The sequence below is a fragment of the Myotis lucifugus genome, unplaced genomic scaffold (genome assembly GCF_000147115.1).
Source record: "Myotis lucifugus unplaced genomic scaffold, Myoluc2.0 scaffold_186, whole genome shotgun sequence".
NCBI lineage: Eukaryota > Metazoa > Chordata > Mammalia > Chiroptera > Vespertilionidae > Myotis > Myotis lucifugus.
Genome location: NW_005871234.1, coordinates 2,245,270 through 2,258,581, shown reverse-complemented (window position 1 = coordinate 2,258,581; position 13,312 = coordinate 2,245,270). Strand labels below are relative to the sequence as shown.

General features: G+C 47.0%; 1 protein-coding gene across 1 annotated transcript in view; it reads left to right on the top strand.

The window, feature by feature from the left end:
- The first annotated feature begins 1,356 nt into the window (after positions 1-1,356).
- SLC4A5 (solute carrier family 4 member 5) overlaps positions 1,357-13,312 on the top strand; it is a 70,626-nt gene continuing 58,670 nt past the window's right edge. The window contains 4 exon segments of the mRNA XM_023760633.1: positions 1,357-1,426; positions 4,450-4,530; positions 9,149-9,331; positions 12,068-12,119. Of these exon segments, the coding sequence (XP_023616401.1) occupies positions 4,452-4,530; positions 9,149-9,331; positions 12,068-12,119 (314 nt within the window). The 5' untranslated portion in view covers positions 1,357-1,426; positions 4,450-4,451.

Below are 13,312 nucleotides of genomic sequence, written 5' to 3'. Positions count from 1 at the left end.
TACACCTCACCACCTCCATTTACACCTCACCACCTCCATCTACACCGGCACCACCTCCATCTACACCTCACCACCTTCGTCTACATCTCATCACCTCCATCTATCCCACACCACCTCCATCTACCCCTCACCACCTCCATCTACCCCTCACCACCTACACTTACACCTCACCACCTACACCTACACCTCACCACCTACACCTACACCTCACCACCTCATCTACACCTCACCACCTTCATCTACACCTCACCACCTCCATTTACACCTCACCACCTCCATCTACACCTCACCACCTCCATCTACACCTCACCACCTCCACCTACACCTCATCACCTCCATCTACACCTCACCACCTCCATCTATACCTCACCACCTTCATCTACACCTCACCACCTCAATTTATGCCCAATTACCATATTGACACACCTACCACTTTCACCTCTGCCATTTCCACCATCATTACTACCACTTCCCTTTTTGTTAGCAGGCAGCCAGCACGGACCATGTGGGTGGGGAGGCAGAAGTGAACTAGAAGGTTACTCACAAGACTCTGGTCTTGAAAAGTCTTCAAGTCTTTGAGATCCAGGACCTCTCCAGCTTTTGATCTCCCCTTTTCCCTCAAAAAAGATAACCTTGGAATATTTAATGAAGATTGTGATAAAGATAAGAAACAGAAGTACACATGTTTATACAAACTCATTGATCACGAGTACAGACTGCCAAACTTCTAAGCCATGTCCCAATCTGATAGGTGCATATTTAGGCACCTACAATGTTGTAAGGTCTACTATTGGCACCTCAGCAGTTCTCAAACGTAGTGACCTACAGGTTAAAGACATTCAAGGAAGTTGTAATTTTGGGTGCCAGCCATCAGGGTCACCTCAATAGGTAATGCCAAACCCAGGCCTCTGCAGGCTCCTGGATGAGCCACCACCTGTCTGTAATAATGGGTGACCCTGGGGTGGGGCTGGATCATCTGTAAGGACTCTTAGACCTCCACCTCTAACATCCCTGCAAGACAGAATCCAAAAAGTATCCGGAATAGAAACTATGCACCAACCCTTCAGAATCCAGGCTGAAACCTAACACTCCCATAAAAAGATCACCAAGTTAAAAAAATAAATAAAATAAAATACCACCAAGTTAAAATCCAAGAAGAAATTTAGAGCAAAGACATCTGCCTGTGATCTCAGCCAGCTCTGTTAAGACCCTGCACTACGCCGGTCTGTTAGCCAACAGGCTCACCCTCCCCCCACCCTGGTCACATGGCTGGCCGCCAGGAGCCCACAAGTCAATCTCCTATGCCCCAAATACTGTTCAGCCTAGAAATCACAGTGTGTCCTTCTTGCCATCCAACAGCAACAGAGCGAGGGAGTCTGGCCTTCCGGAGACTTGGGTCGTGGTTTCTGGTGCTAAGACTGTGGAGGTAAGTTTGCATCTCGGAGCTTCAGGGGTAGCGGACAGGCTATGCACCTAAGGGACACGTGCTTTGCAGTGAGAGCGCAGGCTGAGCTCCACGCACGGAGAAGGAAAACACCACGAAAGCTGGACAAATGCTCCCAATGACCATTGGACATTTGCCTCTCCTTAAAAAAGATGTATTAGTCACCCTGGTGCCTTGAGTTTGCTGGTTTGGGACACAAAACATCACGCCACACGAATAGAAATGACAGGAGGCTCATTCCCTCCGACACCCTGGTGAGTTAGGTTTTTTTTTTGGTTCTCCTCTGATGGAGCTGAGAATCGTTTCTTCTAGGCATGTGCATTTCTATCGTCTTTGCCAAATTTATGAGACTGGCTGAAATATTTATAAAGTAGGAAAACCCCTTGAGATTTGCCTCTTTCCAGGAAAACTATGGGAAAATAAATCACATCTGTTAATGTAACATCTCGGGATAGAAACTGAATCATGGCTGGCCTCCTTTCATTACCCATTTCTGTTGTTAGGTCTTGAATGCAGTACCTGGTTTTGTTACTGGTGGTTTGCTTAGGGATATTCTGTTTGCTTGCTTTGTCTTTCCTCTCCTGGGGCATGCGTGGGGTGGGGGTGGGGAAGGGGAAGGTGCAGCTGCAATGTTGGGAGGGTGGCCTTTCTCTAGCTTCTAGTTTAGCTTTTTATTTTTTTTAAATACTTTTAAAAATGATTTTATTGATTTGTAGAGAGAGAGGAAAAGAGAGGTTTAGTGAGATAGAAACATCAATGACTGGAGAGAATCATTGATCTGCTGTCTCCTGCACACCCCCTACTGGGGATCGAGCCTGACTGGGAATCAAACCGTGACCTCCTGGATCATAGGTCAACGCTAACCTCTTGGTTCCTGGGTCAATGCTCAACCGCTGAGCCACACTGGCTGGGCTCTAGCTTAGCTTTTAAAAGCCCAGCATGTCAGTGGTTCTCAACCTTCCTAATGCCGCGACCCTTTAATACAGTTCCTCATGTTGTGGTGACCCCCAACCATAAAATTATTTTTGTTGCTGCTTCATAACTGTAATTTTGCTACTGTTATGAATCGTAATGTAAATATCCGATATGCAGGATGTATTTAGGCGACCCCTGTGAAAGGGTCGTTCGACCCCCAAAAGGGTCGTTCGACCCCCAAAGGGGTCGTGACCCACAGGTTGAGAACTGCTGCCCTATGTCATTCTTGTCAATTTAGTTTATAAAATAATCCCAGATGAGCCCTTTAATGGACTACTTTGGGCTCTCAGAGGGGCTCACTGGGTGTGTTGCTGGGCTAGTCCCATTTTCTTAGATATAATAAGGTCAAATGGCTTAAAAGATAGGATGGGAGAAAAAGCTCTCAAAAGGCTGATGAACATGGCACGGCCTAGTTCATTTTCTTCCAGAGACACGACGCCTAATCGTGAGGGCTTATTATCTCAATAAGGTCATATTATGCCCTTCTTCCCTAGTAATTGAACTATTTGTTCTGCTTCCGGTGTCTACCCAAACATCTGGAACAAAGTGGATTTGTTGGACTACGTCGATGTACCCTGTGGATGGGGGTGAGGGGAGTGTTCAATGGCAGGTGATTCAGTCACCAGGGTTTTGATCAGGGGTCCTCAAACTACGGCCTGCGGGCCACATGCAAATACAAATATTGTATTTGTTCCCGTTTTGTTTTTTTACTTCAAAATAAGATATGTGCAGTGTGCATAGGAATTTGTTCATAGTTTTTTTTTAAATTATAGTCCGGCCCTCCATCGGTCTGAGGGAGAGTGAACTGGCCCCCTGTTTAAAAAGTTTGAGGACCCCTGGTTTTGATGGTCAAAATGTGCTGGCCACCCGTAAGGTTGGCTGTACCCCCATCTCCTTACTGCAGGGGATGAGGAGGCTGCTGGGCAGGGGCCCTGAGTGTCTGCTTGTGGGTGTGGCACCCAGTCCTTAACCTTACAGTCGGGTTTGGATTCCCAGGGACCCCAGGTATGCTTCCAGGCTGCTGGCAGGGGCAGTAAAGTGGAATGGGGCCCTTAAGTGACTGAGAACAGAAGATAATTTGATCTGATCTCTCACTGTGCAGCCATGTTTCCCACCAATACCATCTATGATCTAAAGATGGATGGGAGATAACCGGTGGCTAGTTGGACAGTAGAGGGGCTGGTGTAGGGAAAACTGCTGGCTCAAGTTCTTTCATTTGCCACATGGCAGGGGCTGGTGTGTTGCTGACACAATTCCTTAGGTAACATTTTACTGTGGATGGTTGTACTGGTGAATACTCTTTGGATACGAGTAACTCAAATCAACTGAAGGTAGCTGAAGAGAAAGGGGGGTATTATAGGGCCATTGGGAGTGTCAGGAATTCAGCTAGGCCTTAGGAAGGGCCTGGAACCCCGAAGTGGGAGGCTTATCTAGACCACCCTTCCTCCCATCTCTCATGTCTTCATTTCTTTCTGTCCTCTTCTTCCTCCCTCCCTTCCGTGGATCCAGGAATCAGGGAGATTCCAATTTTAATCTTGGCTCCACCATGCCTGGCTCTGTGACACAGAAAAAATTGCTTAATTCTCAAAATTCTTAATTCTTCAAAATGTACTAGGGCTTTTCTGTGACCTAGTAAACATGCTCTCTTTGTAAATGTTCCACTGGTAATGGAAAAAACAGGTGTGTTCTCTTTTTGTTGGAGATAGTTGAGCTTCTTCAATTTGTCTAAACAGTGGGGCCTTGACTTACGAGTTTAATTCGTTCCGAGACTGAGCTCATTAAGGAGCTCGTTAACTCAAATTACTCTGTCAACTCAATGCAAAAAATCGGCCGAAAGACAGCTGGTATCTCAAAAAACTCGTTAGTCGGGACACTCGTAAGTCAAGGCCCCACTGTACATTCTTTTGCCTGAATTTTTTCATCTGCGTTAAGGTCTCCCACTATGCGTGTGGATTTAACCATTTCTCCTTGGAAGTCTAGCTTCTCGTGTCGCACACACACTGAGGCGGTGTTCGTCTTTTACTTTACAGTCATGAAGGTGGAGGAGGAGCAGGCTGGGGCAGGGAAGCTGGACCCTGCTAACTACAGGAGGCGATGTCAGGACCAGGAAGGTAAGGTCACCTTGAGAACTTGATGCAGATCCCAGGAGGGTCTGAGAATCCCTTGAACATTCTTATACCCACCCTTCCAGCTGGGGAATCTGCAGAGCTCGTCCCTTTTCCTGGCTCACCCACATTGTCTCTTCTCGATCCTGTGGAGCCAGCGTTCCCTGTGTCTTAAAGGGACCACGTGGTCAGGCTGGAACAGGAAAGTGGCACTTTGCTTGTATGGATTAGGGCACAAAATGAAACTCACCTAATATTACAACATCTACAAACCATACTAATGCCAAATATCAACATTTTATAGATTCTAAAAATGGCAGTTCAGCTAAACCAGTGCAAGAGAGTGTTGAGTGGAGGTATTTCTGTTGCTGACTCTGAGGCCTCAAGGATCCTACACTCAGAGAGGCAGCCACAGGGCTTATAAGAGGCAACCAGACAGGCTGTGGCCCCACGTGGAGGCAAAGGCTGATCTCGCTGCCCAGCTGGAAGCTTGCTGAGCTGCAGACTGTGTAGAGACACCCTGAGGCTGCCACAGGAGAAGAATGCAGTGAGGAGTTACTGGGAGAACTTGGCATTGTCCCGAGCAAACTGCAACTGTTCGCCGTGGGAGAAGAGGTCCCACAGAGCAAAGATGGAAGAAGGTTAGCCATTCCCCACGGTTCACCAGCTTAATGGCCATGCTCTGATGATGGGAGCCAAAAAATAAAAGACACTGACAAAGAAACAAACATGGCCCTCGCTGGTTTGGCTCAGTGGATAGAGCGTTGGCCTGTGGACCGAAAGGTCCCAGGTTCAATTCTAGTCAAGGGCATGTACCTTGGTTGCAGGCTCCTCCCTGGCCCGGGCCCTGGTCAGGGGACCTGCAGGAGGCAACCAATCGATGTGTTTCTCTCACATTGATATTTCTCTCTGTCTTTCCTTCTCCCACTCTCTAAAATCAATGGAAAAATATCGTTGGGTGAGGATTAAAAAAATAAAATAAAGATCATGAAGGAAAATATTAAAAAAGCACACAAACGAACATGGAACAAGGTAGATGCAGAGTGGAAAGTGAACTATGTCCCTGACAACCATCTCCCCTGATTTCTTTAATAAGTCCCTTTACGTATCTAGCCCCTTACAATTTCATAATCATGTTCCCATACACCATGTCATTCTATCTTCTGAAAAACCTTGCCCAGCCAGTAAAGAAAGGACTTTGTATTCCTGCATAACAGATGAGGACACCGAGTCCCAGAGAGGAAGATGTCCGTGACCACAGACAAGCGAAGGACGAGCCAGGGAGCCTGCAGGGCAGTGACTCTCCCAGGCTCCGCTTGATGCAACGTCTGTGTGATGTCTGCACTCAGCATGTGCATCCCGCACGTGCATTTCAGGAGTCTGAGCCCAGAGGCAGTCCTCCCTTCCATGAAAAAATATCAGGTCAATGTAGATCTGGAAAAGTCAAAAGTTCTTCCTCCAAGATCAGGAATAGGATAAGGATGCCCACTCTTACCACTCTTATTGACACAGCACGGTAAGTCTTAGCCAGAGCAATTAGGCAAAAATAAAATACGTAAAAAGCATACAAATTGGAAAAGAAATGCAACTGTCTCTATTTGCAGATGACATGGTCTCATATATAGAAAACTCTAAAGACTCCACCAAAAACCTGTTAGAACTAATAAACAAATTCAGTGAAGTTGCAAAATGCAAAATCAGCATAGGAAAGTCCGTTGCATTTCTGTGCACTAATAAACTATGAGAAAGAAAACAATCCCATTTACAACAAATAGAACAAACTACCTAGGAATAAAAAAATTTAACTAAAGAGGTGAAAGACGTGTACACTGAAAACACTAAGATATTGATAAAAGAAACTGAAGTAGACACAAATAAATGAAAGGTAGATATCTTATGCTCATGGTTTGAAAGAATTAATATTGTTAAAGTGTCTAAACTACCCAAAGCCATCTATAGATTCAATGTAATCCTTATCAAAATTCCAATGGCATTTTTCACAGAAATAGAGCAAATAATTCAAAAATTTGTAGGGAACCACAAAAGACTCCAAATTGTCGAAGTAATCTTGAGAAAGAAGAACAAAATTGGAGGCATCCTGTGTCCTGATTTCAAACTATATTACCAAGCCATAGTAACCAAGACAGTATGGTATTTGCATTAAAAAGATATATATCAATGGAACAGAGCAGAGGGTCCAGAAATAAACCCACACACATATGTTCAACTTCCAACAATATACATTGGGGAAAGAATAGTCTCTTTAGTAAATGGTGATGTGACAGTCACATGTAAAAGAACAAACTGGATCACTATCTTACACAAAACATGAAAATCAACTCAAAATAGATAAAAGACTTGAATATAAGACCTGAAACCATAAACTCACAGAAGAAAATATTGGGGGTACCCTCCTTGACATTGATCTTGGCAACAATTTATTTTTTATTTTTTTTTGGATTTGACACCCAAAGCAAAGACAACAAAAAACAGAAGTAAACAAGTGGGACTATATCAAACTAAAAAGCTTCTATACAGCAAAGGAGACCATCAACAAAATGAAAAGGCAACTACAGAATGAGAGAAAATATTTGCAAATCACCTCTTTTATAATGGGTTAACATCCAAATACTAATATACAAATAACTCATACAACTTAATAGCAACCCCCGGCCCAAACTATTCAATTAAAAAATGGGCAGAGGAACTAAATAGATGCCTTTCCAAAGAAGATATCCAATGTCTAACAGGTACTTAAAAAGGTGCTAAACATCACTAATCATCAGGGAAATGCAAATCAAAATCACAATGCAATATCACCTCACACCTGTTAGAATGAGTATTATAAAAAAGACAACAGATAACCAACGTTGACGGAGATGTGGAGAAAAGGGAACCCTTGTACACTGTTGGTTGAAATGTAAGTTGGTACAGCCACTATGGAAACCAGTATGGAAGTTTCTCAAAAAATTAAAAATTCAACTATCATATGATTCAGCAATCCCACAACTGGGTATATACTGTAGTATCTGAAGGAAACAAAATCACTATCTCGAAGAGATGTCTGCACCCCGTGTTCATTGCAACATTATTCATAAGAACCAAGGTATGGAAACAACAACATCTAGCGTTGTTTATATGTATGAATATTATTCAGTCATTAGAAAGTAGGAAATGCTGATATTTACAACAGCGTGGATGGGTCTTGAAGGCACTATGCTAGGTGAAATAAGTCATACAGAAAAAGACAAATACTGCATGAGCTCATTTATATGTGGAATCTAAAAAACCCAACTCATAGGAAAAGAGAACCAATTACTGGTTGCCAAAGGCAGGTGGTGGGGAACGGACAAATGGGTAAGGACTGTCAAAGGCACACATTTCCAGTTATAAGGTAAGTTCTGGTGATGTAGTGTACAGCAGGGTGGCGATAGTCGATCTGTAGTGTATACTTGAGTTGCTAAGAGAGTAGATCTTAAAAGTTCTCATAAGAAAAAAAATGTAACTATGTCATGATGGATATTAACTAAACTTACTGTAGTAGTCACTTCACAGTGTATACATACACTGAGTGGCCAGATTGTTATGACCACCCCATCAGTACTTCATTGACACTTCCAAAAATACTGAATATTGAAAACTTCCTAAGCAAATAGTCTCAAGGTTTTATTATTATTATTATTTGCATAACTAATTCACTTCATTGTACTGATGGGGTGGTCATAATAATCTGGCCGCTCATAATAATCTGGCCACTCAGTGTATATCACATCATTATTTTGCACACCTGAAATGAATGCAATGTTATATGTCCATTATACCTCAATTTAAAAAAATAGAGGGAACTTTGTGGAGGTGGGGGCGGGGGGGGGGGTAGGCACATGGAAGTCTATGTACTATCTGCTCAACTGTTCCGTACGTCTAAAACTGTACTGATCAATCTATTAATTATTTTTAAAAATTGTTGACTGCAAGACAACACCGATGAGAAGCTGGTAGCAGCAGTCCTTCCTGAGGGCGGGGAGAATTCTGCTGTCTCTGTGGCCCCGGCCTGAGGGGCAGTCGGGGGGCGGGGGGCGGTGGTGGTTTGCGCAGCAGCCAGGCTTCCTAGTAGAATTCTGAATTTAAGGTTCCTGGTAACTATAGTTCTTGAAAATTCTAGTTTACACAACCAGCTTTGAGAAACCCTTAATAACCGTGCTCTTCTGGTAAGTGGTTCACGTAGCCCTTGGTTGTTAGTAAAAATGGCCCTCGATAAGGTGCACGCGGAATTTCTATACCAGCCAAGGAGGGGCTTGGTGTTTGGGACTAAGCCTGGGACCCCTGAGGGCCTCTGTCCTGCGTCACAGGCCATATGTGGTCGTCGCTGCCTGGACGAGCCGGCAGCTGGGGGCTCTGCTCATGCTGCCAGAGTTCTGGCTGCAGCGCCAAGGGCAGCTTTTCCAGCACCGCGTTGTTCGGAGTGGGGTTCCGTCAAGCCCATGCCTCGGGCAGTGGCCCTGGCCAGGAATCCCACGTCTCGGGTTTTGCTCTTGGCCTTAGCTCTTTGGGACTGGAGGCTGTTAAGGAGAAATGCCAGCTTTTAGTGACTCTTGGCTTCCCCCCTCTTGTGTTGTGCCCACAGACTGCCATTCCATCCACATTGGGCTTTCCGTCCCCAGTTACCTTCAAAGGAAGAGAGACCAGAAGGGACAGCCTTCAGGCCAGCAGAAGGTCCGCTGGGGCCTGTGGCCGGACAGGGACCCGACCGGCGTGGGGAGCAGGGCAAGCAGCGGGGACAGCAGTATGGATCGTGCCAGCAGGACCCGTGAGTTCTTGAGGGGTGCGTTCTGGGGAGCCGTCTGCTGTGGGTGCAGGCGGGGCATGGCCAGGCAGGAGGGAGCCTCCTGAGATGTGGCCCGGTGTCCCAGTTCCTCTCTGCTCCGCTGCTGCCATTGCGGGTGGGTTCGCTGCTCTGGGCCGCCTTTAGTCAAGCTGAGCGCCTCTCTCTGGGGGGAGTTCAGTCCTCTGCTCTGATCCATTTCATGCTGATTTCATGGCTTAATGCTCCGAATTATTTCCTCCATTTCTAAATTCCTAGGGGCCACCTGGCCGTTGCCCTAAGGACCAATACGAACACGCCCGTTGGGTGTGAGGCACTGTGCTCAGCAGACGGAATTGCTTTGTCATTACCTGCCCGTCGGTCCTCCCGAGCGTGGGGAACTGGACAGAGCTGTCCGGGACCTGCAGGGGGGCTGCGGAGCCCTGGGACGCTTTCTCCAGGCCCACAGAGCCCGGGGCTTCCTCTGCGGCTGCAGAAATCAGTTCCAGGCTGATTACAAATCATTCTTTTGTTTTTTCCCGTGGAAAGAAAGATATCAGTCTTAAGAGGAGTAAACGACCAGAGATCTTAGAGCACGGCTGTGACATTTTATTCTTTTGTGACTTTACTATTTCTAGGGACTTACATGTACTCCCATCATATCCCAAATCTGCCTACTAACTGACATTTAATTGGTTTTTATTACATATTTTTACTGTCTCGAGCAAGGCAAAATTAGTGACTTTACCATCTAAACCTTCAGAGGCATGCCAGAGGCAATCACAGGGTTTTAGTGTCCCCCGTGGGAGAAGACCTGACATACATGCTCCCAAAGGCCCCCCAACCCTGCTGCTGCCCTGAACCACTGTACAGGCACCCAGTCTACCCGGCCTGTGGCCTTCCCAGAGTAAGCGCGTCTACAGGGGAGATGGGTTAATGGGGAGTTCGTTGAACATGCCCAGGGTAAGAGATAAGTGTTGATTAAAATACATCTGTGTGCGCGCGTGCACACACACACAAAAAAACACGCATGCCTATGCATGTGCACACACGCATGCTCAGGGGTAGGAACATCAGACACGCAGTGGAGATCAAACCTGGTGGGAACTGGGTGCTCCCCACGTTGGAACTGGATGCCTCAGGCTCGCTTTCAGGGGCATTTCCCTGTCACCCCACTGCCACCACCACATTCAGGGGTAAAGTCACCCTCTGCAAGTTGAGTCTGTTGGGTCCCTCCTGAGCCAGGGGAGAGGCACATGGTTTAGAGTTGGCGCTCTCTGCTCAGAGGGTTTGGAGGAGAGCTAATAAGTGGCGTGTTTTTATTGATTTTAGAAAGAGAGGAAGGGGGAGGGAGGAAGAGAGAGATAGAAACATCAATGATGAGAGAAAAACATTGACCTGCTGCCTCCTACACACCCCCTACTGGGGATCGAGCCTGCAACCCGGGCATGTGCCCTGACCAGGAATCAACGGGTGACCTTTCTATGCATGGGATGATGCTCAATCTACTGACCCACACCGGCCAGGGCGTAAGTAGTATTTCTTGATGTGACATGGTGCATCACATGGCGTCATGAATGGTGGATTATTTTGGTGGTTTTTGGTTCAATTAAAGGGACACTGCTTTTACCTGGAAACCAAAGGAGAGAGAGTGGGGAGAATCCTTTGATACATTTGTACATTTGGTTTATTCCTTTCACAGCCTGCTGTTCCTATACCACGTGCATGTGTTACTGGCTTGTCCCTGGAATGGGTATGGAACTGGGGGAGGGAGAATGGGAGAGCCTAGGAGGACAGGACATTTCAGGCTGTATTTTTCAAATTGGAGTAAAGTAGGGACCCCTTTTAAAAAGAAAATAACATCTGTGGATCCATGAAAATGTATTTGCACATTTGTAGAGCCCCAGGGGGGCATTGGGTCCCAGTTTGAGAAATAATATCTTCATTAAGGTTTTAACCCATAGAACTGTGTTTCGGTTTTGAATGATAACAATAGAAAAGTTTTCTTCTTGCAGCCGATAAAAGAAATCTTTTAAAGATTATCATCAAAATGGAAACACAAACTTTAAAACTTTCCATAGAACCCACCTACCCCTAAGAATACATTCCAGACGCAGTTCTAGATGCGCTTGACTTAAGGGAGCCACAGAGCTGCTAACAAAGTCAGCAGCCACAGCGTTGTCTATAGCCTGGGGGCCAAGCTTGTTCCTGCCATTCTCCACGGGGTGAGAAGGTGGTAGAATGACCTCTCAGTCATTCACTCCTTCCAGGCCAATGGGGCACTGCATGTGTGGTGCAGATACGGACCCCACTCCACAACCTCGCAGGGTCAGGGACAATGACCTGCAAAAGGAGGTCACAGTTCAATTCCCAGGCAGGGTACATGCCCGGGTTGCAGGCTCGATCCCCAGTAGGGGGCTTATGGGAGGCAGCCGATTGATGATTCTCTCATCATTGATGTTTCTCACTCTCCCTCTCCCTTCCTCTCTGAAATTTAAATGTGTGTGTGTGTGTGTGTGTGTGTGTATTTTGTTGCCAGAACCCTTTTACCTGCACCATCTAGATAATTGTCTGAGTCTCCCACTTCTCCTTGCTGTAGAGCACCTGACCACATGTGTTTCTCCTCTCGGAGTGTCCTGTATATTCTGCGAATCCATCCAGACAGCCCAGGCAGGAGGTCCAGCTGGTCTGGCCACGTAGGCCCAGTGGGAACTCCCACTACACCGGACGGGGTCCATGCAGAATGTGGGGGCCGGGGCCGGGGCCGGGTGGTTCGATGTGGCAGGGCCCAAGCGTAAGGCAGGCTGTGCAGATGCAGAACTGACAGGAGACACCTTTAGTTCCCGCCTCACGGAGGAACGGCCGGGATCCTGCAGGGCAGTGTATGTGAAGGAGTTTTGTACCACGAAATGGCAGTTCATTATAATTTTGTTAACTAATTGTATAGCATTCATAACAGGGAGCTACTACTCTCCCATCTTCAAATAGAGAAATCAGGGCTCAAAGGGATGAGTGTGATGCAGCTGTAATCAGTGAAGCTGGGATTTGAAAACAGGTCTGTTGACTCCAAAGCCTGTGGGTGCCCCTCCCGCCCCACCGCTGTCCTTTGTAAGACCTCGTTGCTCAGTCACCATATTCCACACAGGCTGGGAATGGCACCTTTCCAAGCAGCCGATTGCCTTGTGGTGAAAGGAATGGGTAGGTAGTGAATATGCCTCAGCAGTGGGCTTGTTTATTCTTTCTCTCTCCATACCGCCCCTTCCCCCAATCCTATATAATAAAAGAGAAACATGCAAATTAACCACCCCTCTGCTACACCCAAGCCACACCCACAAGCCACACCCACAAGCCAATCAGGAGTGAGTATGCAAATTAACCCAACTAAGATGGCGGCGGCCACGGAGCTGGAGTGAGCAGGAGGCTTGGGTTGCCCCTGGCGATGGAGGAAGCCAAGCTTCCCTCCTGCCCTGGCCGGCCCTGGGCTCCGCTCAAGACTACAAAGTTTCAATTATAGAAGATAAATAAATCCCAGAAAAAAAGAAAAAAAGGAGAGGCTGGGGGCTTGGGTCGCTGGGGGGCATGGCCAGCCTGCAAGCAGCCTTCAGCCCCTCACCCAGGCTGGCCAGGCACCCAAGCGGGACCCCCACCCTGATCTGGGACATCCTTCAGGGCAAACCAGCCGGCCCCCACCCGTGCACCAGGCCTCTATCCTATATAATAAAAGGTTAATATGCAAATTGACCATAACAGCAGAGTGACTGGGAATGACTGGTCACTATGACACACACTGACCACCAGGGGGCAGACACTCAATGCAGGAGCTGCCCTCTGGTGGTCAGTGCGCTCCCACAGGGGGAGCTCTGCTCAGCCACAAGCCAGGCTGACGGCTGCCAGCACAGCGGTGGTGGCGGGAGCCTCTCCCGCCTCCTCAGCAGTGCTAAGGATGTCTGACTGCAGCGTAGGCCTGCTCCCCGCTGGCAAGTGGAC